The sequence below is a fragment of the Gopherus evgoodei genome, chromosome 6 (genome assembly GCF_007399415.2).
Source record: "Gopherus evgoodei ecotype Sinaloan lineage chromosome 6, rGopEvg1_v1.p, whole genome shotgun sequence".
NCBI classification, from domain to species: domain Eukaryota; kingdom Metazoa; phylum Chordata; order Testudines; family Testudinidae; genus Gopherus; species Gopherus evgoodei.
This window is the reverse complement of record NC_044327.1, coordinates 8,117,262-8,141,522: the sequence shown is the minus strand read 5'-3', so window position 1 is coordinate 8,141,522 and position 24,261 is coordinate 8,117,262. Positions and strand designations below refer to the sequence as shown.

The 24,261-nt window shown below is 46.6% G+C and overlaps 1 protein-coding gene across 2 annotated transcripts in view; it reads right to left on the bottom strand.

The window, feature by feature from the left end:
• TMEM175 (transmembrane protein 175) overlaps positions 1-24,261 on the bottom strand; it is a 47,387-nt gene that overhangs the window by 18,811 nt on the left and 4,315 nt on the right. The window contains exons 3-4 of one of the 2 annotated variants that reach the window (XM_030566154.1): positions 17,713-17,810; positions 1,877-1,928 (exon numbers count right to left, since the gene is read on the bottom strand). In XM_030566154.1, coding sequence (XP_030422014.1) covers positions 1,877-1,928; positions 17,713-17,810 — 150 coding nt within the window. The remainder of the gene's footprint in view (positions 1-1,876; positions 1,929-17,712; positions 17,811-24,261) is intronic. The other variant, XM_030566155.1, reaches the window with a different exon arrangement.

Here is a 24,261-nt window from a genome sequence, read left to right as displayed (position 1 = left end):
GGATAAATTCATCACTCCTCCCACCAGAGGGCAGCAGCCCCACAGTAACAATACAGCTATTACAGTGTTATTCATTAAAGAAAACTTTCCAAACATGCTAACAAGTAAGTTAATAACTTTCAAGATACTATTTTTAAACTAAAATAAGATTTAGGATAAGTGTAAAGCTCACTAAAGTGGTTCAAGAACCCAAGTGGTCACTCAGTAGTAGACAGCTTTAAAAAAAAAGCCTAAAATTAATCCTGTACTTCAAATATTCATATTTAAATATGAGTTTTTGAAAAAACTAAATAGAAATAGGCTCTAAGCCATTACCTGTGATCTAAACCCACTTTCAGGGCATTGGACAAGGTGAACTCCTGATTTCTGCAGTTTGGGCTCATTTCTTCTATCCAGAGATAGGAGTCCAGCCAGCATATAGACCATTAGAGACAAGAGCTTCCTTCAGAATTCCCCTCTTGACTTACCTCAGATGCACTCCAGACTAACCTGCTACTAAACATTTCTTCAGCTCATGGCTGAATTTCTCTAGGCAATTTCAGTTTCCCTTACAGCAGGGGAGGACAAACTTTTTGGCCCAAGGGCCACATCTGGGTGGAGAAATTGCATGCAGGGCCATGAATGTAGGGTTGGGGCAGGGGGCTGGGGGGCAGGAGCGAGTGTGAGGTGTGGGAGGGGGTGCGGTGTGCAGGAAGGGGTTCAGGGCAAGGGGTTGGGGGGCAGGAGGGATGCAGAGTGCAGCAGAGAGCTCAGGGCAGGGGTGCAAGAGGGGTGCAGGGGGGCTCTGCAGGGGGTTGTGGTGCAGGAGGGGGCTCAGGGCAGGAGGCTGGGGTGCAGGAGGGGTGCACGGTGCAGCAGAGGGCTCAGGGGAGGGGTGCAAGAGGGGGTTCAGGGTAGGGGGTTGGGGTGCAGGAGGGGGCTCAGGGCAGGCAGTTGGGGTGCAGGAGGGGTGCACAGTGCAGTAGAGGGCTCAGGGCAGGGGTGCAAGAGGGGGCTCAGGGCAGGGAGTTGGGTGCAGGAGGGGGCTCAGGGCATGCAGTTGGGGTGCAGGAGGGGTGCACAGTGCAGCAGAGGGCTCAGGGCAGGAAGTTGGGTGCAGGAGGGGGCTCAGGGCATGCAGTTGGGGTGCAGGAGAGGTGCACAGTGCAGCAGAGGGCTCAGGGCAGGGGTGCAAGATGGCTGCGGGAGGGGGCTCAGGGCAGGGGGTTGGGGTATGGGCTCCAGCCCGACGCTGCTTACTTTGAGCAACTCCAGGGTAGCAGCAGTGCACAGCAGGGCTAAGGCAGGCTCCCTGCCTGCCCTGGTCCCGCGCTGCTCCCAGAAGTGGCCAGCATGTCCAGCAGTGGCTCCTGGGGATAGGATGAGACATGTGGCTCTGCCGCCACTGCCCTCACCTATGGGTACCCCACCCCCGAGGCTCCCATGGGCCATGGTTCCCCATTCCCAGCCGATGGGAGCTGTGGGGAGCGGTGCCTGCAGGTGAGGGCAGTGCACAGAGCCCTCTGCCCTCCTCCCCCAGGGGCCGCAGGGATGTGGTTCCAGCTGCTTCTCGGAGCAGCGCAGGGCCAGGGCAGGCAGGGAGCCTGACTTAGCTCCACTGTGCCATGAGGCTGGCAATCCCACAGGCCGGACTGTAAGCCCTGACAGGCCGGATGCAGCCCACGGGCCGTAGTTTGCCCTTCTCTGCCTTACAGAAAAGGCAAATTAAGCTGCATGATTTTGTCTGTTTTCCTGTTTGGCCAATTTAAACTACTCAGATTAAAAAGACCTTTGTTGATAGTATCTGGATACAAATATAACAAAAAGTGTAGCTCTACTGGCCTTTATACGTCTCAACCTGGATTTGTTGGTTCAACTATGATTGATAGAGACTCACCAAATTTAGAAGGGCAAGAACATCATCTATCAGTACTATCACCTGAAACAGTCTGCAAAAAACAAGACAAAAAGCCATGAACCAACCTCCTTATAAAAATAGGCATTGATAACATTATATCGTAAACACATTTCCAGTGTTCAGCAATTTATATAATAAGCAGCAGTGGCAGCTAGCAATAAATATCTGTCTGCCTGGAAAAACTGGTATCTGATGATTTGAAATATAAAAAAACATTTGTTTATTAAGAAAATTAAAATGCTAGATAAGGAAATCCAAATTCAATTGCTGAAGGGGCAGTTATTAGTGAATCATTGCTTTTTAATTTTTAAAGGGCAGTTGGGTCAGAAAAGAGACTATGTAAAATTGGCATTTTCTTACTCTACAGATGTTTCTTATATCATTCTGAACCATATTTGTTTACTGAAATACATTTTCACTATTGCTGCAGAGCCAATACAGATGTGAAAGAGTGAGCTGAACTTTATTGATTCTCACATCAACAAAATTATTAACTGAGGCTGTAATCGTGCAAACATGTGAGTAACCCCACTGAAGTCAATGGATCTACTCGTGTGCTTAAGTGGCCCTAAAATTCTGAACGCAGAGTCACAGTCTGTACTCATTTAAACTTGTGAAATTCCACTGCAGAAAACAGTGTTGCTCAAATGTGAACACAGGCAAATTTTCCCCAATAGAAACTTTGTTTACTGGTGATGCACGAACCAGAAAGAAGCCAAACTGATGTACATATTCCAAAATAAATTTGCAAGTGTGGCAGTTAGAAAAGACGGTTACTCACCTTTGTAACTGTTGTTCTTCGAGATGTGTTGCTCACATCCATTCCAGTTAGGTGTGCGCGCCGCGCGTGCACGTTCGTCGGAAACTTTTTTACCCTAGCAACTCCAGTGGGCCGGCAGGTCGCCCCCTAGAGTGGCGCCGCCATGGCGCTCTATATATACCCCTGCCGGCCCGCCCGCTCCTCAGTTCCTTCTTGCCGGCTACTCCGACAGTGGGGAAGGAGGGCGGGTGTGGAATGGATGTGAGCAACACATCTCGAAGAACAACAGTTACAAAGGTGAGTAACCGTCTTTTCTTCTTCGAGTGATTGCTCACATCCATTCCAGTTAGGTGACTCCCAAGCCATACCTAGGCGGTGGGGTCGGAGTGAGAAGTCGCGGCCCGGAGCACCGCAGTTCCGAAGGCCGCATCCTCCCTCGACTGCTGGACCAGGGCGTAGTGGGAAGCAAAAGTGTGGACCGATGACCAGGTTGCTGCCCGACAGATTTCCTGGATGGGCACACGGGCTAGGAAAGCCAGCGATGACGCCTGCGCCCTGGTAGAATGCGCAGTCACACGGCCCGCAGGGACATGGGCCAAGTCATAACAAGTCCTGATACAGGACGTAACCCAAGAGGATATCCTCTGGGAGGAGATAGGAAGACCTTTCATACGATCTGCTACCGCCACGAAAAGTTGGGGGGATTTTCGGAAGGGCTTAGTCCTGTCTATGTAGAACGCGAGAGCCCTACGGACATCCAGCGAGTGGAGCTGCTGCTCCCTGCCTGAGGAGTGAGGTTTTGGGAAAAAAACCGGAAGGAAAATCTCTTGGTTGACATGGAAGGCTGAGACCACCTTGGGCAGAAAAGCAGGGTGTGGTCTCAGCTGCACCTTGTCCTTGTGGAAGACCGTATATGGGGGGTCTACCACAAGAGCTCGGAGCTCCGACACCCGTCTAGCTGAGGTGACAGCCACTAGAAAGGCAGTTTTCCAAGAGAGGTAGAGCAGGGAGCAAGTAGCTAACGGCTCAAAGGGGGGCCCCATGAGTCGGGACAACACCAGGTTAAGATCCCAGGTGGGAGCAGGGGGACGGACGTTAGGGAATAAACGTTCCAGCCCTTTAAGGAATCTCGACACCGTCGGGTGAGAAAAAACGGAGCGACCGTCCGCACCCGGGTGAAAGGTGGAGATAGCAGCTAGGTGGACTCGCAACGACGATAAGGCCAGACCTTGCCCTTTGAGGGACAAAACGTAGTCTAATATTTCGGAAACCGAAACTTCCATAGGGCGGAGATTTCTCTCTACGCACCAACAGGAGAAGCGCTTCCATTTCGCTGAATACGTGGCTCTTGTGGACGGTTTCCTGCTGCTCAAGAGCACCTCTCTCACAGGCGTGGAGCATCGCAGCTCTGGGCCAGTCAGCCACGCAGGAGCCACGCCGCTAGGTGCAGCGACTGCAGGTCTGGGTGACACAGGGTCCCGTGGTCCTGGGTAATCAGGTCCGGATGAAGGGGCAGGGGAACTGGGTCGGCTATGGCCAAGTCCAGCAGCATGGTGTACCAGTGCTGCCTGGGCCACGCCGGGGCTACCATGATCACGAGCGCCTTGTCCCTGCGCACCTTCAGGAGGACCTTGTGGACCAGAGGGAACGGGGGAAATGCATAGTACAGGTGGGTCGACCACCGGATGAGGAAGGCGTCCCCTATCGACCCCGGTTCCCTGCCCTGAAAGGAGCAGAATGCTGGGCACTTCCTGTTCCCCCTGGACGCAAAGAGGTCCACCCGGGGATAACCCCACCTCCGGAAAATGGAGAGAGCGACATCCGGGCGAAGGGACCACTCGTGCGACAGGAAGGATCTGCTCAGTCGATCTGCCAGAGTGTTCCGTACTCCAGGGAGGAAGGAAGCCCTGAGGTGAACGGAGTGGGCTACGCAAAAGTCCCAGAGACGTATCGCCTCGTGGCACAGGGAGGAGGACCTGGTGCCGCCCTGCTTGTTGATATAGTACATCGTCGTCGTGTTGTCCGTAAACACGGCGACACAACGACCCTGAAGCTGATGACAAAACGCTTGACAAGCAAGGCGGACCGCTCTCAACTCCCGTATGTTGATGTGGAGCCCCACCTCCTCCTGGGACCACAGGCCCTGTGTCCGCAGGGTCCCCAGGTGGGCCCCCCAGCCCAGATCTGAGGCATCCGTTGTCAGGGATACCGATGGCTGAGAGGGGTGAAAGGGAAGACCCGCACATAACACGGACTGGTCCAACCACCAGCCGAGAGAGTCCAAGACCTTCTGGGGGATTGTGACTAACATGTCTAAAGGTTGCCTTTGCGGCCTGTAACGGCTGATAAGCCACAGCTGGAGAGGCCTCATGTGGAGCCGAGCGTAGCCGGTCACAAAAGTGCACGCTGCCATGTGGCCTAACAGGGTTAGACATGTCCTTACTGACGTCAACGGGGCTGACCGCAAACGCTGAACGATCGCCGCCATGGTCTGGAACCGTTGCAGAGGCAGCGAGGCCCTGCCCATCGTGGCGTCCAAGACCGCCCCGATAAATTCCACCTTTTGCGTGGGCCTCAGAGTGGATTTGTCTGTGTTTATCAGGAGGCCCAGACTTGCAAATACGGCGGGTGATCAGGCGGACATGGCTGCTGACCTGCTGCTCCGACGTGCCCCGAATCAACCAGTCGTCCAGATAAGGGAACACGTGGACACGGTTGCGTCGAAGATGCGCCACGACAACTGCCATGCATTTTGTAAACACCCTTGGGGCCGTGGACAGGCCGAAAGGGAGGACTGCAAACTGATAATGAAGAGCCCCCACAACGAAGCGGAGAAAGCGTCTGTGGCGCGGCCAAATGGCAATATGAAAATACGCGTCCTGCATGTCGAGGGCGGCGTACCAGTCTCCCGGATCCAGGGATGGAATAATGGTCCCCAGGGATACCATGCGGAACTTCAACTTCACGAGGTATTTGTTGAGTTCTCGCAGGTCGAGGATAGGCCTGAGGCCCCCCTTGGCCTTGGGGATCAGAAAGTAGCGGGAATAAAACCCCTTGCCTTTCTCGTTTTCCGGAACCGCCTCTATGGCTCCTTTGCTGAGGAGCGTCTGCACCTCCTGTCGAAGGAATTGCTCGTGAGAGGGGTCCCTGAAGAGGGACGAGGAAGGAGGGCGGGAAGGAGGAAACGAAACAAACTGCAGGCGGTATCCCGTCTGCACCAGGTTTAAGACCCAGCGGTCCGATGTTATTTGGGACCACGCCGGAAGGAAAAACGAAAGGCGGTTTGAAAACGGGGGGAAAGGATCCATAGGGGAAACTGCTACAGCGCCCTCGGGCGCACCTTCAAAATGAAGGCTTAGGACCAGGCGGGGGTTTTGAGGAGCCTTGGTTCTGCCCCCCTTGGTTCCCAGACTGCCTGCGCCTGCCGTTCCTGCCGCGGCGCCTGTAAGGGTCCTGCCGCTGGCGGAACTGGGAAAACGGCCTACGGTACGGCTGCTGCTGTGGCCTAAAGGGTCTACGCTGCGTCACGGGGGTGTGCATCCCGAGGGACCGCGCAATGACCCGGTTGTCCTTCAGACTCTTGAGTCTGGGGTCTGTCTTTTCCGAAAACAGGCCCTGGCCTTCGAAAGGAAGGTCCTGTATCGTGTGCTGGAGCTCTGGCGGAAGGCCGGAAACCTGCAGCCAGGAGATGCGACGCATCGTAACTCCCGACGCGAGGGTACGGGCAGCCGAGTCCGCAGCGTCCAAGGATGCTTGTAAGGCCGTGCGCGCGACCTTTTTGCCCTCGTCCAGGATGGCCGTAAACTCCTGGCGAGCATCCTGTGGCAGCAGCTCTTTAAATTTGTCCACTGCCACCCAGGAGTTAAAAGCGTACCTGCTCAGCAGGGCCTGCTGATTAGAGACCCTGAGCTGCAGGGCCCCAGCCGAATATACCTTACGGCCAAGGAGGTCCATGCGCCTGGCCTCTCTGGATTTGGGGGCCGGAGCCTCCTGGCCGTGACGCTCCCTATCGTTCACCGACTGCACCACCAGTGAACCGGGAGTCGGGTGAACGTGCAAGTATTCATACCCCTTGGAAGGGGCCATGTACTTTCTCTCGACTCCTTTCGCTGTCGGAGGGATGGAGGCCGGGGACTGCCAGATAGTATTGGCATTGGCCTGAATGGTCCGTACAAAGGGCAGGGCGACCCTGGTGGGAGCATCCGAAGAGAGGATGGTAACAATCGGGTCCTCTATCTCCGAGACCTCCTCTGCCTGCAGACTCAGGTTTTGGGCCACCCGCCTGAGGAGGTCCTGGTGCGCCCTGAGATCCAGCGGGGGGGAACTGTTGGAGGAGGTACCCGCCACCGCCTCATCCGGGGAGGAGGATGAGGAGACCCCAGGCACGATAGTGTCCAACTGAGGGTCTTCCTCAGCCCTCGCCTCTACCTCCGGAGCCACAGCGGAGTCCTGCTGTTTGGACCCTTCCTCCGCCTCCGGGGAGGGAGGGGGGCGAGACAAGGAGGCTTCAGGGGCCCTACGCTCCGCATTCGCCGGTGTGGGAGGGAGCTGCTGGGGGCCCTGGGCCTGATGGTATGCCCAGGGTGTCCAGAATCCCCACTGTGGTGGGCCTTGGTCTTCCAGCGGCGGATCCCCGAAGAGCGCCGCCTGCCGGTCGGTGCCGAGCGCATACGCACTGTCCGCCTGCGAAGATACGGACGGCTGTCTCGAGGGCCACGGCGGGGCCGACCCCGGATGGTACGGGCCGGCGCGGGTCGGCACGGAGGATCGTCTCGGTGCCGGGGACCGGTGCCGGGAGTCGTATCGGTGCCGGGATCGGGACCGGGACCTGGATCTGTCACGGTGCCGGGATCCTGATCGGTACCGGGTGTCGCTTCGGTAGCGGGACCTACCACCGGCTCGGCGCCGGGAGGTCGACTGAGACCGGGACCTGCCACCACCTCGGTGCCGGGAGGTCGACCGGGACCTACCACCGGCTCGGCGCCGGGAGGTCGACCGAGACCGGGACCTGCCACCAGCTCGGTGCCGGGAGGTCGACCGGTGCGGCGAGTAGCGATGGGACCTGCTCCTGGAGTCGCGGTGCCGGTGACGCCGACTGGAGCTTGACCGCGACCGTCCGGAGGTCGACCGTTGCCGCGAGTGCGACCGGTGCCGCTGAGGGGAGCGGTGCCGGGACTGCGAGCGGCGTCGGGATCTGGAGCGCCCAAGACGTCGGGACCTAGATGGCGAAGGACTGTCTCTGGGCGGCGCCGACATCATGGGCTTGCCCCTGGACACGACCCGCACCGGAGGTACCGGGGGTGGCAGCCGAGTGGGCTCCGTCAGGGCAATAAGGTCCCGAGCCGAGGCGAAGGTCTCCGGTGTTGACGGGACCACTATCTCAACCCCAGATCTCATGGGGGAGCTCGGCGGCACCGGACTCAACGGACCCGCCTGGCCCGGAGTCAACGGTGCTGACGGTGCCGGCGGTGCCGCGGCCGATGTCGAGGCCGGGCGCTCAAGCCGGGTCTGCCTGGCCGGAGTAGCAGACTTCGACGGCCTAGGCTGTGATTCCGGTGCCGGAGAAGGTCGGTGCCGAGGAGTCTTCTCGGTGCCGGAGCGATCCGGTGCCGGTGCCGAGACCACGGTCCGCGAAGTCGACGGGTCAAGTGCCGCCTCCATTAGGAGAGTTCGGAGTCTCTGATCTCTCTCCTTTTTTGTCCTCGGCTTGAAAGCCTTACAGATGCGGCACTTGTCAGACCTGTGCGATTCCCCGAGGCACTTCAGGCACGCTTCGTGGGGATCGCTGGTGGGCATGGGCTTCTTGCAGGCCGCACACTGCTTGAAGCCCGGCGAAACAGGCATGAGCCTGGCGCCGGGTGCCGGGAAGGGCTAAGCCCCCGGCCAAGAACTATTTAACAACTATTGACTAAACTATTTACTTAACAACACTAATTAACACTATATAGAACTAGAGATAAGCGATTGAAAACTAGGAGAGCTAGGGACGTGGAGGACAGCTAAGCCGCGCTCCACAGTTCCAACGACCGACACGGCGGTAAGAAGGAACTGAGGAGCGGGCGGGCCGGCAGGGGTATATATAGAGCGCCATGGCGGCGCCACTCTAGGGGGCGACCTGCCGGCCCACTGGAGTTGCTAGGGTAAAAAAGTTTCCGACGAACGTGCACGCGCGGCGCGCACACCTAACTGGAATGGATGTGAGCAATCACTCGAAGAAGAATAAATGGTTTAATTTCCAAATAGAGCAAGGTTCATCTGGAAATCTTTGAGATCTCTGAATAGCATGTGAGTCATTTTTCAAAGTAGATCAAGATGATGAGGTTTTGTTAAATTCATCAGTCTCAGAATGTGCATGGTTCTCATTATTCTGGTTCTCATTTCATTTTACTAAGAATAAAAAAAAGCAAGGTTAATGAGTTAAATTTTTTTTGTCTGTAGGTTTAATTTTATTGTATTCCTTTATTAATCTATAAAGTACACTGATCACTGAACAAAGGTCCTCCCACAAACTGTTCCTTAACTTATTAAAAACATAAGAATGGCTATACTGGGTCAGACCAATGGTCCATCTAGCCCAATATCCTGTCTTCCAACACTGGCCAATAACAGATGCTTCAGAGGGAATGAACAGAACAGGTAATCTTCAAGTGATCCATCCCCTGTAGTCCACTCCTAGCTTCCGGGAAAGAGAGGCTAGGGACACTCCGAGCATGGGGTTGTATCGCTGACCATCCTGGACCCTGTTACAATTTTGGCCTTCACAACATCATCCAACAATGACTTTCACAGGTTGACTGCGCATTGTGTGAGGAAAGTATTTCCTATTTAATAGACAGCAGGTTTAAAACAATTTCATTGGGCAATCCCTGATTCTTGTATTATGCAAAGGAGTAATACCACTTGCTTATTCATTTTCTCCATGCCAGTCAAGTGTGATGGACTTCTCCCAATGCAACCTGGAACTGGGGTACTGCTGAATCCTCTGGTCTACCAATCTGGGCCTCCCTCATACTCGACTCCATCTTGTGCTTGTACTTTTCCACAAACTGTGCTGGGGACTTTGCTTGGGACAAAGAAGTTCCCTCCACATGGCAGAAGTTATAAAGGGGTGAAGCAACATCATCACTTGGCCTCACTGTCCCCTCCACCCCCCCGCAACTCAAGACCCGGAAGCACCTGAGGAACACAGACAGAATGGGGGATGGTCCCAGGAAGGAAAGGGATCCCAGCCTGTGTATGAAAGATCTACCAACTGCTTGTACCATCAGTGTGAGATACTGCTTGATTCAAATCCTGTCTAGTATATAGACCTTAGATTGTGATTTTGTTTATTTCTTAGGTAATCAACTTTGATCTGTATGCTATTATTTATAACCACTTAAAATCTATCTTTCTGTAGTTAATAAATCAGTTTTATATTTTCTACCTAAAACAGTGTGTTCTTTGAAGTGCAAAGGGAAATCTGCTCAGGAACAGGGGCTGGTGCGTTGTCCTCTACAAGATGAGGGAGAGGCGGACTGGGTAATAACTTACACTGGTCAGGCTTCTGATCAGGATAAGATGGTACAGCTTTGGGGTCCTAGGCTGGGGGCTGAAGCCTCTCTATTGTTGGTTCATGAGTGACTGGCAAAGGCATTCATGTAACTGCAGCTGGGTATGTCCCTGCCTGTGTAAATGTTTGCGCGAGTGCAGGACCAAGAGGGGTCTGTGGCTTGTCATAGCATCACAGTGTGGGAGGGAACCTAGGCTGCTGAGACAGGGCTCAGCGGTACCCCAGTTCCAGTTTGCACCCTGGAGAAGTCAGTCACCAACATTTTATAGATCTCTATCATATCCCCCCTTAGTCTTCTCTTTTCCAAGCTGTAAAGTCCCAGTCTTTTTAATCTCTCCTCATATGGAAGCTGTTCCATAACTTAATCATTTTTGTTGCCCTTTTCCAATTCTAATATATCGTTTTTGAGATGGCGTGACCAGAACAGCAGGCAGTAGTCAAGCTGTGGGTATACTATGGATTTATATAGAGGCATTATGACATTTTGTGTCTTACTATCTATTACCTTCTCAATGGTTCCTAATATCGTTAGCTTTTTTGACTGCCACTAGACATTGTGCAGATGTTTTCAGAGAACTGTAACAGCTAATTTAGATTCCATCGTTTTGTAGATACAGTCAGGATTGTGTTTTCCAGCGTGCATGACTTTGTATTTATCAACATTGACTTTCATTTGCCATTTTGTTGCCCAATCAGTTTTGTTAGATCACTTTGTAACTCTTCGCAGTTTGCTTTGGACTTAATTATCTTGAGTAGTTTTGCATCATCTGCAAATTTTGCCACCTCACCATTTACCCTTTTTTCAGATAATTTATTAATATATTGAATAGCACTGGTCCCAGTACAGATCCTTGGGGGACACCACTATTTACCTCTCTACACTCTCAAACCTGACCATTTATCCCTACCCTTTGTTTTCTGTCTTTTAAGCAGTTACTGATCCATGAGAGGACCTTCCCTCTTATACCATGACTGCTTACTTTGGTAAGCCTTTGGTGAGGGACCTTGTCAAAGACTTTCTGAAAATCTAAGTACACTATATCCACTGGATCACCCTTGTTCACATGCTTGTTAACCCCCTCAGAGAATTCTAGCAGATTGGTGAGGCATGATTTCCCTTTACAAAAGCCATGTTGATTCTTCCCCAACAAATCACGTTCATCTTAATGCAGTCTGCTCCAAGAGGTGTTACCTAGAATCATTAGCGCCACAGAAAGCAATTTAATGTTCCCTCCCCCTCAGGGGAATGAAGAAGGCATCTGTCCGTTTCCTAACTTCAAAGGAGACTTCTTTTGGACTCCACAACTGCAACGATTTATGCACATGCCTAATTTTATTCACAGGAATAGTCAACTGCAATCATTGTGGCTACCCATGTGTGTGAAGTTATGCATTTGCTTAAATCTTTCAAGGATCAGGGCCCCCATTAATATAAACAAAAGGTCCTTTGACAACTTTAAGGAGTTAATTTGTCACACCAGAGGCAAGAAAGGCTATATCACCACTGGTCCTCCAGAGACATGTGTAACGTTATTGATATAATCTGGGACCATATAGAACATGGTTGCAACCAAGGTCCTGCAGTGGCACCAAATTGTAGGTAAAGGGGGTCATATAAGGTGTCTAAGACCAGGTTATGGGTTGCTGGTTATGATTATGCTGTCTATATGTATGTATCATCTTGTAGTTGAAGTTATGAGTATTGCCTCTATACTGTATGTATTTCAAATTTGTGTTGCGCTTCTGGGAAACATCCCAGACAAGTTGGTGTTAGCTCTGCCTAGCCTGCTTGATGGCTCATTAAGGACCATCAGCTATACAACTGACCCATGGAGAGATGGCAGATACACCTTGTAACTCAGCAAAGTATGCAGAGACTTGCCCATGTGACTCCAGACTCCATTTTGCTGTAATTTTCCACAGTAAGAACAAAGAAGTGTTTTTACACCTGGAAAAAGCCTATAAAAGGCTGATGCCTCATCTCCATCTTGTCTTCAATCGCACTTCTTACCTCTGGAGGGACTTTGCTACAAACTGAAGCTCTGAACAAAGGACTGATGACCCATCCCAGCGGGGGATGTACTCCAGAGACTTGATTTGAACTTGCAGTTTACTCCATCACTGCTACAAGCCTGAACTAAGAACTTTGCCATTACTGTATGTAGTTGATTTCATTTAACCAATTCTAGCTTTCATCTCTTTTTCCTTCCTCAGTTTGGGCTTCCACTTGGCCATCCACTTGAATCTGCTCCTGAGAAACATTTTCCTCACCAATGAGATCTTTCTGCTCTTGATTTAACTTCAGATTCACTTCTGAGACATTAGACAGACATTCAGAAACTCCATTCACAGACACACTGCTTTCTTGCACAGACAAACAGCTATTACCCACCAGGAGAATCCCCCTCTCCATGGCCATAGTAAAACTGGCTAAACACAGAAAACTGCCCATAGTAATACCACATATCAACATAGTTATAAACTGGATTTTCAAGAGGATACAGTTTCTGCTGTTCTTCCATTGCTTTTTTGACTTGGAACTGGAGTCTAGCCGTCTCCTTCTCAGCAGCCAGAAGCTCCTTACCTGCTTTTTCTTTTCTCTTAGCAGCTACTTTCTCTCTGTCCTCCGCCTCCTTCTTTCTCTTAGCAGCCTCTTTCTCTCTCTCAGCAGCCTCTTCCTCCAGCTGGGACAAGGCTTGCTTCGCTTTCATTTGAATTTCTGCTAGTTTTTTGTTCATATTCAAATTGCAAGCTGTCCATCAGGGCTTGCAGTTTCATTGCTTTTGCTGATGCTTTCTGGCTCATAGTCACTGATCTTTAACCAACCAAACTCTCAATCCCAAATTTGGATAGTGTGGGGTTTGACCCAAAGCTTAATTGACCTGGTTCTGTGGATCCTAGCATGACTATGGCACTGTGACAATGCGGTTCTGGTGGGACCCAACTGAGAGTGCCAATTCAGGACCAATTGCTTAAACAGGGCAGTTACAGCCCAAGGCTGGGGTTTTTCCACTTCTAAGGCAAACCAAACCAGCCAATCAAAGAGGACTTTGGTTTCACCCCGCTGGCTAGCCATAAGTCACACAAGCAATTTCCTTAGACATTCCAGTCTCCCTGTATCACCACCAGCGCCACTCGTCCTAGGGATGAATGGTTATGAAAACCAACACCCCAATAAAAGAAAAAGGTTCTCTCTATCCCAAAGAATCAAGCCCCAGATCCAGGTCAATATACAAATCAGAACTTACCCACAAATCTCATTGTTGCCAACCCTTTAGAATCTAAAATCTAAGGGTTTATTCATACAAGGAAAAAGATAGAGATGATAGAGAGAATTGGTTAAATGAAATCAACTACATACAGTAATGGCAAAGTTCTTAGTTCAGGCTTGTAGCAGTGATGAAGTAAACTGCAGGTTCAAATCAAGTCTCTGGAGTACATCACCCGCTGGAATGGGTCATTCAGTCCTTTGTTCAGAGCTTTGGTTTGTAGCAAAGTCCCTCCAGAGGTAAGAAGTACGATTGAAGACCAGATGGAGATGAGGCATTAGCCTTTTATAGGCTTTTTCCAGGTGTAAGAACACTTCTTTGTTCTTACTGTGGAAAATTACAGCAAAATGGAGTCTGGAATCACATGGGTAAGTCCCCGCATACTTTGCTGAGTTACAAGGCGTATTTGCCTTCTCTCAATGGATCAGTTGTGTAGCTGATGGTCCTTAATGGGCCATCAAGCAGGCTAGGCAGAGCTAACACCAACTTGTCTGGGATGTTTCCCAGAAGCACAGCACATATTTGAAATACCGACAGTATAGAGGCAATACTCATAACTTCAACTACAAAATGATACATACATATAGACAGCATAATCACAACCAGCAACCCATAACTTTGTCTTAGACACCTTATATGATTCCCTTTACCTATGATTTGGTGCCACTACAGGACCTTGGTTGCAACCATGTTCTATATGGTCCCAGATTATATCAATAACGTCACAACATGTCACAATCTGAGGTCGCTATGAAAGGCAGATGCTGAAAAAAAAGCTTTTAGCCAGCACAGTTTACACAAAGGTGGACGGTATGCTTTGCTTACAACAATCTTAAAAAGATAGCTGGACACTAGGTCACTGACATGACTACTGCACGTACATGATCACCACAAGGAAAGCTAAGCATACAGCTCAAAGGGATAAGTTACTTCTCGCCCACCTACAACCTCTGCTGGTGCTCTTCTGTGCTCACAGACAGGACTCTCAAGTTCATTTCCCTCTCCCTAGCAGACAATGCCAGTGCTCCTCCAAACTAGGAGAGGGTCTCTCCTTCAATCTCCTTTCCTCTCTACCCTTTTTCCTTTCCTCTTGTCTTACCTTCCCTTCCTCTCTGCATGTAGAACTACTGCCCAAGCTCAAGCTTAAAACTATGTTCATCTGTTTAAAACATTCAGTCAAGGCAGTCATTAATTCAATACCCAGAAAAAAGAGTTAAAGAAAACACTACAGACTCATAGACAAAGGCCAGAAGGGACCATCATGGTCACCTAGTCTGACTCCTGCTCATTGCAGGCTACAGCCCCACTCCTGTAACAGACTCCTAACCTCTAGCTGAGCTACTGAAGTCCTCAAATGATGATTTAAAGACTTCCAGTGTCAGAGAATCCACCATTTATTCTAGTTCATATCAGCAGGTGACCCATGCCCCATGCTGCAGAGAAATGCCACACACAAAAAAATCGAGGTCTCTACCAGTCTGACCTGGGGGAAAATTCCTTCTGGACCCCAAATACTGTGATAATTTAGACCCTGAGCATGTGGGTGAGACCCATCAGCCAGACACCTGGGAAAGAATTCACTGCAGTAACCCAGAGACCTCCCCATCTCGTGTCCCATCTCTGGCTGTTGGGGATTTTTGCTACTAGCGGATGGGCCACATGCTACAGTAGGCAACCTCATCAGACCATACCATCCCCTCCATAAAACTCAGTCTTGAAACCAGTTAGGTTTTTTGCCCCCACTGTTCCCTTTGGAAGGCTGTTCCAGAACTTCACTCCTCTGATGGTTAGAAATATTTATCTAATTTCAAGCGTAAATTTGTTGATGGCCAGTTTATAGCCATTTGTTCTTGTACCAGCATTGGCCCTTAACTGAAACAACTCCTCTCCCTCTCTGATGTATTTACAGAGAGCAATCATATCTTCCGTCAGCCCTCATTTGGTTAAGCTAAACAAGCCAAGTCCCTTAAGTCTCCTCCCATAAGATAGGTTCTCTATTCCTCTGATCATCCTAGTACCCCTTCTCTGTACCTGTTCCAGTTTGAATTCATCTTTCTTAAACATGGGAGACCAAAATTGCCCAAAACATTTCAGATGAGGTCTCACCAGAGCCTGATATAATGGTACTAACACTTATCTGTCTCTACTGGAAATACCTCGCCTGATGTGTCCTAGGACTGCATAATCCTTTTTCACAGCTGCATCACAGTGGCAGCTCAGTCATCCTGTGATTAACCAATACGCTCAGGCCTTTCTCCTCCTCTATTGTTTCCAGCTGATAAATTTCCAGCTTATAGCAAAAATTCTTCTTGTTAGTCCCTAAGTGCATGACCTTGCTCTTTGAACTATAAAATTCCATCCCATTTCTATTACTTCAGTTTTCAAAGTCATCCAAAACTTATTATATTATATTCAGGTCCTCCTCCATACGGGCAATACCTCCCAAATTTATGTAATCCACACATTTTACTAGCACAATCCCACTTTGTGCGCCAAGGTCAGTAACAAAAATGTTAAATAAGACTGGTTCCAAGACGGATTCCTGAGGAACTCCACTAGTAGACTCCCTCCAGTTTGACAGCTCACCTTTCAGTATTACTCATTGTAGTCTCCCTTTTAACCAGCACCTCAACCACCTTTTAATTCTCGTATTAATCCCCATATTCTGCAATTTAACTAATAATTTCTCATGTGGAACTGTATCAAATGATTTACTGAAATAAGGAAGATTAGATCTACCGCATTTCCTTTGTCTAAAAAATAAGTTATCTTCTCAAAAAAGGAGATCAGGTTGGTTTGGCACAATCCACCTCTTGTAAAATTATTTTGTATTTTATCCCAATTACCATCCACTTCTATGTCCTTAACTATTTTCTCTTTCAAAATTTGTTCCAAGCCCTTGCATCCATTCATCATGACGAGATTGAAATGGTTGGTTTAAATAAAGATATGGCATTGGAAAAAATGTCGAACCAAGCATTCTGTAGCTGTAGTCATTTTACAGGCAAAGTATTGCAGATGAGCTATAGGAAATCAAATCTTGTGAAGTTTCTCTATTTGAAAGGGAAGATTTTAGCATCTCATAATTTGAGAAATTAGATATTTATTCAACCCATGTTTTCTTCACCCACATAGTATTAATTTTGTAGCCTTCCTAAAAGATGATAATTTAAAGAGGTTTAGTAATAAGCTTTACTTTTTATACGCATTCAAAAAGTGCCATTTACGATGGTATCAAAGCCTCAGGTAAGACAAACTGCAGCTATTTCACTAAGCTAATATCACTAGAAAAACAAGCAGTTGAATCAAGTTATTTTCACTACTACCTAGTTACTGTACATATTTACAGTACATCACTGAGAAATTAGGGGAAAGCCTCAGGGAAAAATAGGACAAAGTGTAATCATATTCCCCTCCCAATCTGTTCAAGCCTTTGGGGGGCGGAAGGGGAGGGAAGAGTGGGTTATGGTTCCTTATCCTGAGCAGTGCCAAATCAAAGAACACTGGTTTTGTTTAGACAAATTGGGAAATAAACTCCAGCTAACCTGCCCTCAATTAGAAAAGAAGCTCAGATGGTTGGAGTGGAAGAGAGAAGAAAAGAAGACAAGGGAAAGGCTTCCTTGTCAATTTCCTTTTAACAAAGCATGCTGGGAAGGGGCACAGTCTGTACTCCCTGTAAAATGCAGCTTCACCAATCTCTCACTCAGTTTTAAAGAATATGCTGTGGGGGAGAGAAGTGATGTCGTATGCATTGGAAAGGACAAACGTAAGCTCTAGACCAATTCTGCTGTTTGAATTCCTCTAACTATATACGTTAGAAATTATATTCTTAATGGAACAGCTCATCTATTTTACAGTCTACAAACCTAAAATAGCTTGACTTTAAAGATACAGTATTTATTTTCCTTTACTTTGCTGCTACTGTGGTGGGTCAGACCTGCTGGTGATACTGTACAAGGAATTTTTGTACCTTCTGCCAATATTATCTAAAAAGAAATTTCCCTAACATCTCTTATGTTTTCTGTAGCTTTAAAAACCATTACAAAAAGATGGCTTAATATCAGATATTTTAATCCTCTTTGGCTATAATCAAAACATTCTTTCTATCAGGACTCTCAGGACAAATTTCCAGAAAAACGTGACATAGCATCTCTGGTTACTCACTTCCACTAAACTAATTTTGCTTTAGCTTCCTAGAAAGAATTCAACAAAAACATGTTCCCCCTTTTCATACCTCACATGTGCTGTCCAAGCCACTGTTACTATTAAAAAAGTCATCAGGTAGACTGCAATTTTCGTTAGTAGAAGCTGTTGAACACTTTCACCTAGTTTCTGAAATAAAATACAGTGTTATTAATAGAAAAAGCACATAACTGCAAAATATAGAAGTGAGGAATGTTACTCTACAATTGCTAGCAATATCTGTAAACAGGTCATAGTTTCACAGTGCAGAATAAATTTCTGAGAATGTCTTGCCTGCTAAAATATAGATTTCTTCCAACCATTTCCATTTTCTGATTTATCATCCATACAGTACCACAAAACAGAGTACTGAGCTTATCAGACACTTGTAAGCCTTCTAGAATATTTGCTCCAATTACCTAGATGCCTGCATAAGATGTGCCAGGCTGTGGTATGCCAAATAAAAATAGGAACCATTGCTAAACAAACGCCTAGGGTTTTGGTACTGCTCACTTTTAAGGGGGAAGACAATCACTTATGTTCACAGTGAAATAAGCATAACTATTAATCAGGCCGGCCTATTGTGTATCCTTCATAAATTACTACACCTATCTGTTCCTCCATTTCCACATCTATGAAAGGGGGACAATGATAATTCTCTTCATAAAGCACTTTGAGTTTGCTGGTGAAAAGTGCTATACAAGAGCCTGGTTTTATTACCTGTGCTAGGATGATCCTACACTGATTTAATTAAACATATTCGTTAGCTGAACTGAAAATATCATTAAGGTTTTGGGGATTACTTAGATTACAGTTTCTGAGTGCAGTAAAATGGTTAAGAGCTATAGGAATGGTTTGTTTTACTGACATCTAACCTGTCATTCTGGACGCTGCTACAATATTTTAATTTATAGGATTAGCTTTTTTTAAAATCTCTGAAAGATAACCATCTGGAAATCATCAAAAAACACAACACAAAACCAAACTCAAGATTTACCAGAGCTGTGTACTTTCAACACTACTTTATAGTGCAGAATGCTGGGGAACGAGAAAATATGACATGTCCAAACTGTCTTCATTCCATACAACCTGCCTCAGGAAAATCCTCCATATTTTTTGACCCAGAACAATCTCAAACCAAGATCTATTGACATAGTGCAGCCGAGAGGATCTGAGCACCATCATTGCCAGGAAGCGTTGGAGATGGATCGGTCATGTGCTTCAGATGGAAACTGATTCCATCACCAGAGTAGCAATAAGATGGACACCTGAAGGCAAGCGAAAACAAGGCCGCCCAAGAACAACATGGTGAAGAGCTGTGGAAGGCAAGCTGAAAAACCTGGGGCACAGCTGGGGAACCATTGAAAAACTTGCCAGAAACAGACAGGAGTGGAGGAGCTTCATCACTGCCCTAAACGCCAGTGGCATAATAGGAACATGATGATGATGATGATGATGATGAAGAAAGATAACTAATAGGATGGATACATACTGATAATCATCTCTCTGCTGTTATAAACTGTGTGTCTAACTTGGAACACAAGCTCTGCGTGGCAACGACTTGTCACTCAACTTGCTGCTATATCATCATGATGTCTGTGATATTGTGTGAAAAGATATGGATTGATCCTTACATCCACCAATTTCTTAACTACTGCAGGCCCTTCAACTTCACATACTGCCATAATTATTTCAGCAATCCTTATGGTGTCCATACACTAGGCACTGTATGGAGACATAGTGAGACAGTCTCTGGCAGAGTTACAGTCTAAATTGAGGAGATAAAGGGTAGGAAAGGAGACAGGCATGGAGGTGGAGTAACTTGCCCACGGGCAGTAACAGAACTGAGAATAGGTTCTAGGTGTCCTGACTTCCAGCCTAATATCTGATTCACTAGACGATGATTCCTCTGGTCACTGTGAATGACACTGTATTTCTGAGAAGCCTTGTCCAGCAAACGTCCCTATTCAAAACTTCCCAAAGCTGGAATTTGGGTCAGGCATTCTTCAGAAGCCTCAGACATGTTTCCTTTCAGTGACTTGATTCCAGTACATGAAGGAAGATAAGACAGGGATGCAAGAGGCCAGAGGCCCCCAAACTGTCAAATGAGGACCCCAGAACCTGCTGGTCATGTACTGCTGGTTCCTTTACCCTTATTTCCTACTGTTAACATATATTTAGCCAGTTAAGTTATTTAATGCATCTTCAATAGAAGTAATTTGCTACAGTTGCCTAAGGAATATAGTGTGGCTGAGTGGGAGGGGAAGTGCCATAAGACAAATCTTTATTAAAATGTGGTCCTTGCTATAAAAGCTTGATGATGATGACACTACACAGATCTATCCAGAAGGTCTGTTTTCATTATGGTTTAAATTTGAGCTCTCTAATCTAAACACAAAAGAATACTAAATACATCTTTACAACCTGAATTGCTAGGCTTCATTTACTCATTGTCCTGTACAGGAGAACAGAAGACCAGACCATTTGATGTAAGGGCAAATCATTTTCTAAACCAAAAAAATGTTAAACAACCACCTAAACCCTAGTATTCCAAGTCCAAGAACTGATTTAGCAGCTATATCTCCACTTCCCCAAAAAACTAAAACTTGGTTTCCTTCTACTTACACTTATGGTCAAATATTGCTCTTAGTTACAATTCTGTAAATCTGGCAGAACTCCGATGACTTAATAGTTTATTGATATTCACATCACCGAAGGAGAGGAATTTGGGCCTGTTGATCTATAGCTGACTTCTGCAATCCTGGAGCCTTAAAATTCTTCCTGTCTTGAAGGATAGTACCCTCCTGGGGGAGGGGACGAGACTTATCCCTTGGGAATTTTAAAGCTTTACAGTTGCAGTATTTCCTTTCCAGCCACTTGTACATGTGCTTCTATTGATTAAGCCTGAGTCCATTTTTTCTGCATTAGTAGCTATCCTATTCTATTACTCTGCATTCCCATTATTTTTCATAATTTAATGTCTTTAACACATCCTTTTGATAAACATACACTTGTATTCTTTCTCTTTGTTTTAAGTGGCAAGTTCCATAGCTAGCTTTACTAACACCTCCAGCAAACAAAATACCCTTTGACACGTAAGCTGCCCTGTCATGTGCTCTCTCTTCAATGGCCCTGTAATAATGGGCCTAACACGACGAATTCAATGGCAACCCTACCACTGAGCTCAACGGGTACAAAATCAATCTCTGTGACAGGCAATGCACTTTACCTTGGGACGTCAGTGTCAGAATCCCTTCCATTAAATTATCTCAACTTACATGGAAAGAACAGAGTTGACCTCTTTAATGCAAATACATCTTGCAGATCTTCTTAATGAATATATGACTTCAGAGTGAATCTCTTATCTGAAAAATCATCTTTACATCGATAATTATTTAAATTTAGCCTAAAGTTTTTTTCTGACTCGGCATCTAATGGTTAGGTACCAATCTACTTGCATTAACTTATCTCAGAGAACCTATCTCTTGGCTTAAAGCTCAGTGTAGACACACGGGTCTGCTTGCATTGATCTAACTGCAGACTAAAGAAAGATCTAACTCAAGATATCACTTAATAAATGTTAAGCTCAACTTTGTTTTGCTGTCATAACTTGTTTCATCCCAAAAACAGATTTGTACAAAAGGGGGATATTAACTGCCAATTTTGTACAACCAACATTGGCGATAACTGGTGATATCGTATGGTGAAAAGTATAAGCCTACTGGATAGAAATTATTTCATCTCAAAAAGTATTACTAAAGGATGTGTGCCTAGACTATTTGCTAACTGCAGTCCTTAGATATTCTGCAATTAATATGCTTTTCATACTAAGCACCTTATCCTACCAACACTCATGCAGATACATAACTCTGCTCATGCGACAGGTCACACTGATATTAATGGGACTAATCACAAGTGAAGTTGCACATGTATTTAAAGGATAGGGGGTTCTTTTTATAGATGTCTCCATTAGCAAAACATGGAAGAGCATGCATTTTGAAATACAGATCCTCGTATTAGCAAGGAAAGCTACCTTATTGAGGTTAAAACACATGGGGATAAAGTGAGAAAGGCTAAAAGCCACATAGAGTTGGACCTTGCAAAGGGAATTAAAACCAATAGTAAAAGATCCTATAGCCATATAAATAAGAAGAAAAGAAAGAAAGAAAGAAGTGGGACCACTAAACACTGAGGATGGAATGGAGGTTAAGGATAATCTAGGCATGGCCCAATATCTAAACAAATACTTTGCCTCAGTCTTTAATGAGGCTAATGAGGAGCTTAGGGATAATGGTAGGATGACAAATGGGAATGAGGATATGGAGGTAGATATTACCACATCTGAGGTAGAAGCCAAACTCGAACATCTTAATGGGACGAAATCAGAGGGCCCAGATAATCTTCATCCAAGAATATTAAAGGAACTGGCACATGAAATTGCAAGCCCATTAGCAAGAATTTTTAATGAATCCGTAAACTCAGGGGTTGTACCATACGACTGGAGAATTGCTAACATCATTCCTATTTTTAAGAAAGGGGGAAAAAAGTGATCCGAGTAACTATAGGCCTGTTTAACATCTGTAGTATGCAAGGTCTTAGAAAAAATTTTGAAGGAGAAAGTAGTTAAGGACATTGAGGTCAACGGTAATTGGGACAAAATACAACATGGTTTTATAAAAGGTAGATCGTGCCAAACCAACCTGATCTCCTTCTTTGAAAAGATAACAGATTTTTTAGACAAAGGAAACACAGGGGATCTAATTTACCTCGATTTCAGTAAAGCATTTGATACAGTTCCACATGAGGAATTAATAGTTAAATTGGACAAGATGGGGATCAATATGACAATTGAAAGGTGGATAAGGAACTAGTTCAAGGGGAGACTACAATGGGTCATACTGAAAGGTGAACTGTCAGGCTGGAAGGAAATTAGTGGAGTTCCTCAGGGATCGGTTTTGGGGACCAATCTTATTTAATCTTTTTATTACTGACCTTGGTACAAAAAGCGGGAATGTGCTAATAAAGTTTGCGGATGACACAAAGCTGGGAGGTATTGCTAACACAGAGAAGGACCAGGATATCATACAGGAAGATCTGGATGACCTTGTAAACTGGAGTAATAGTAATAGGATGAAATTTAATAGGGAAAAGTGCAAGGTCATGCATTTAGGGATTAATAATAAGAATTTTAGTTATAAATTGGGGACACATCAGTTGGAAGTAACAGAGAAGGAGAAAGACCTTGGAATAGTGGTTGATCGCACGATGACTATGAGCCACCAATGTGATATGGCTGTTAAAAAAGCTAATGCGATTTTAGGATGCATTAGGTGAGGTATTTCCAGTAAAGATAAGGAGGTATTAGTACCATTATACAAGGCACTGGTGAGACCACATCTGAAATACTGTATGCAGTTCTGGTCTCCCGTGTTTAAGAAGGATGAATTCAAACTGGAACAGGTACAGAGAAGGGCTACTAGGATGATCCGAGGAATGGAAAATCTGTCTTATGAAAGGAGCCTGAAAGAGCTTGGCTTGTTTAGCCTAACCAAAAGGCGGCTAAGGGGAGATATGATTGCTCTTTATAAATATATCAGAGGAATAAATATTAGGGAGGGAGAATAATTATTTAAGCTTAGTACCAATGCGGACACAAGAACAAATGGATATAAACTGGACACTAGGAAGTTTAGACTTGAAATTAGACGAAGGTTTCTAACCATTAGAGAAGAGAAGTTCTGGAACAGCCTTCCAGGGGAAGGAATGGGGGCAAAAGACATAGCTGGTTTCAAGACTAAGCTTGATAAGTTTATGGAGGGGCTGGTATGATGGGATAGCCTAATTTTGGCAATTAACTGATCTTTGATTATTAGCAGGTAATTATGCCCAATGGTCTGTGATGGGATATTGGATGGGATGTGATCTGAGTTACTACAGAGAACTCTTTCCTAGGTGCTGGCTGGTGAGTCTTGCCCACATGCTCAGGGTTTAGCTGATCGCCATATTTGGGGTTGGGAAGGAATTTTCCTCCAGGGAAGATTGGCAGAAGCCCTGGAGGTTTTTCGCCTTCCTCTGCAGCGTGGGGCATGGGTCACTTGCTGAAGGATTCTCTGCACCTTGAGGTCTTTAAACCACGATTTGAGGACTTCAATAACTCAGACGTAGGTTAAGGGTTTGTTACAGGAGTGGGTGGGTGAGATTCTGTGGCCTGCATTCTGCAGGAGGTCAGACTAGATGACCATAATGGTCCCTTCTAACCTTAAGTCTATGAATCTATTCTAGCTCAATAGAAGTAACTCCACCAGGGAAAGCTTTTCACACTATAATCATGGGCAATACTCCCTGCCTGCTCTCTACAGGGAAAACGAGGGACAATACTAATTTGGTGCCCTATTTTGAACTATACTAAGGTTCAGTCCCCCAAGCGCTTACTACTAGATTTTAAGGCTTCGTGCTATGAAACTTGCCAATGATTTCAGCAGGACTACTCCTGGTATTAAGTACTGTGCCTGGAAATAAATGTTTGTATGAAAGAGTTACACCACCACCCCCAGAATAAGACAATATGCTATACAGAGTGGCTTAGGTGGAAGTTTATATC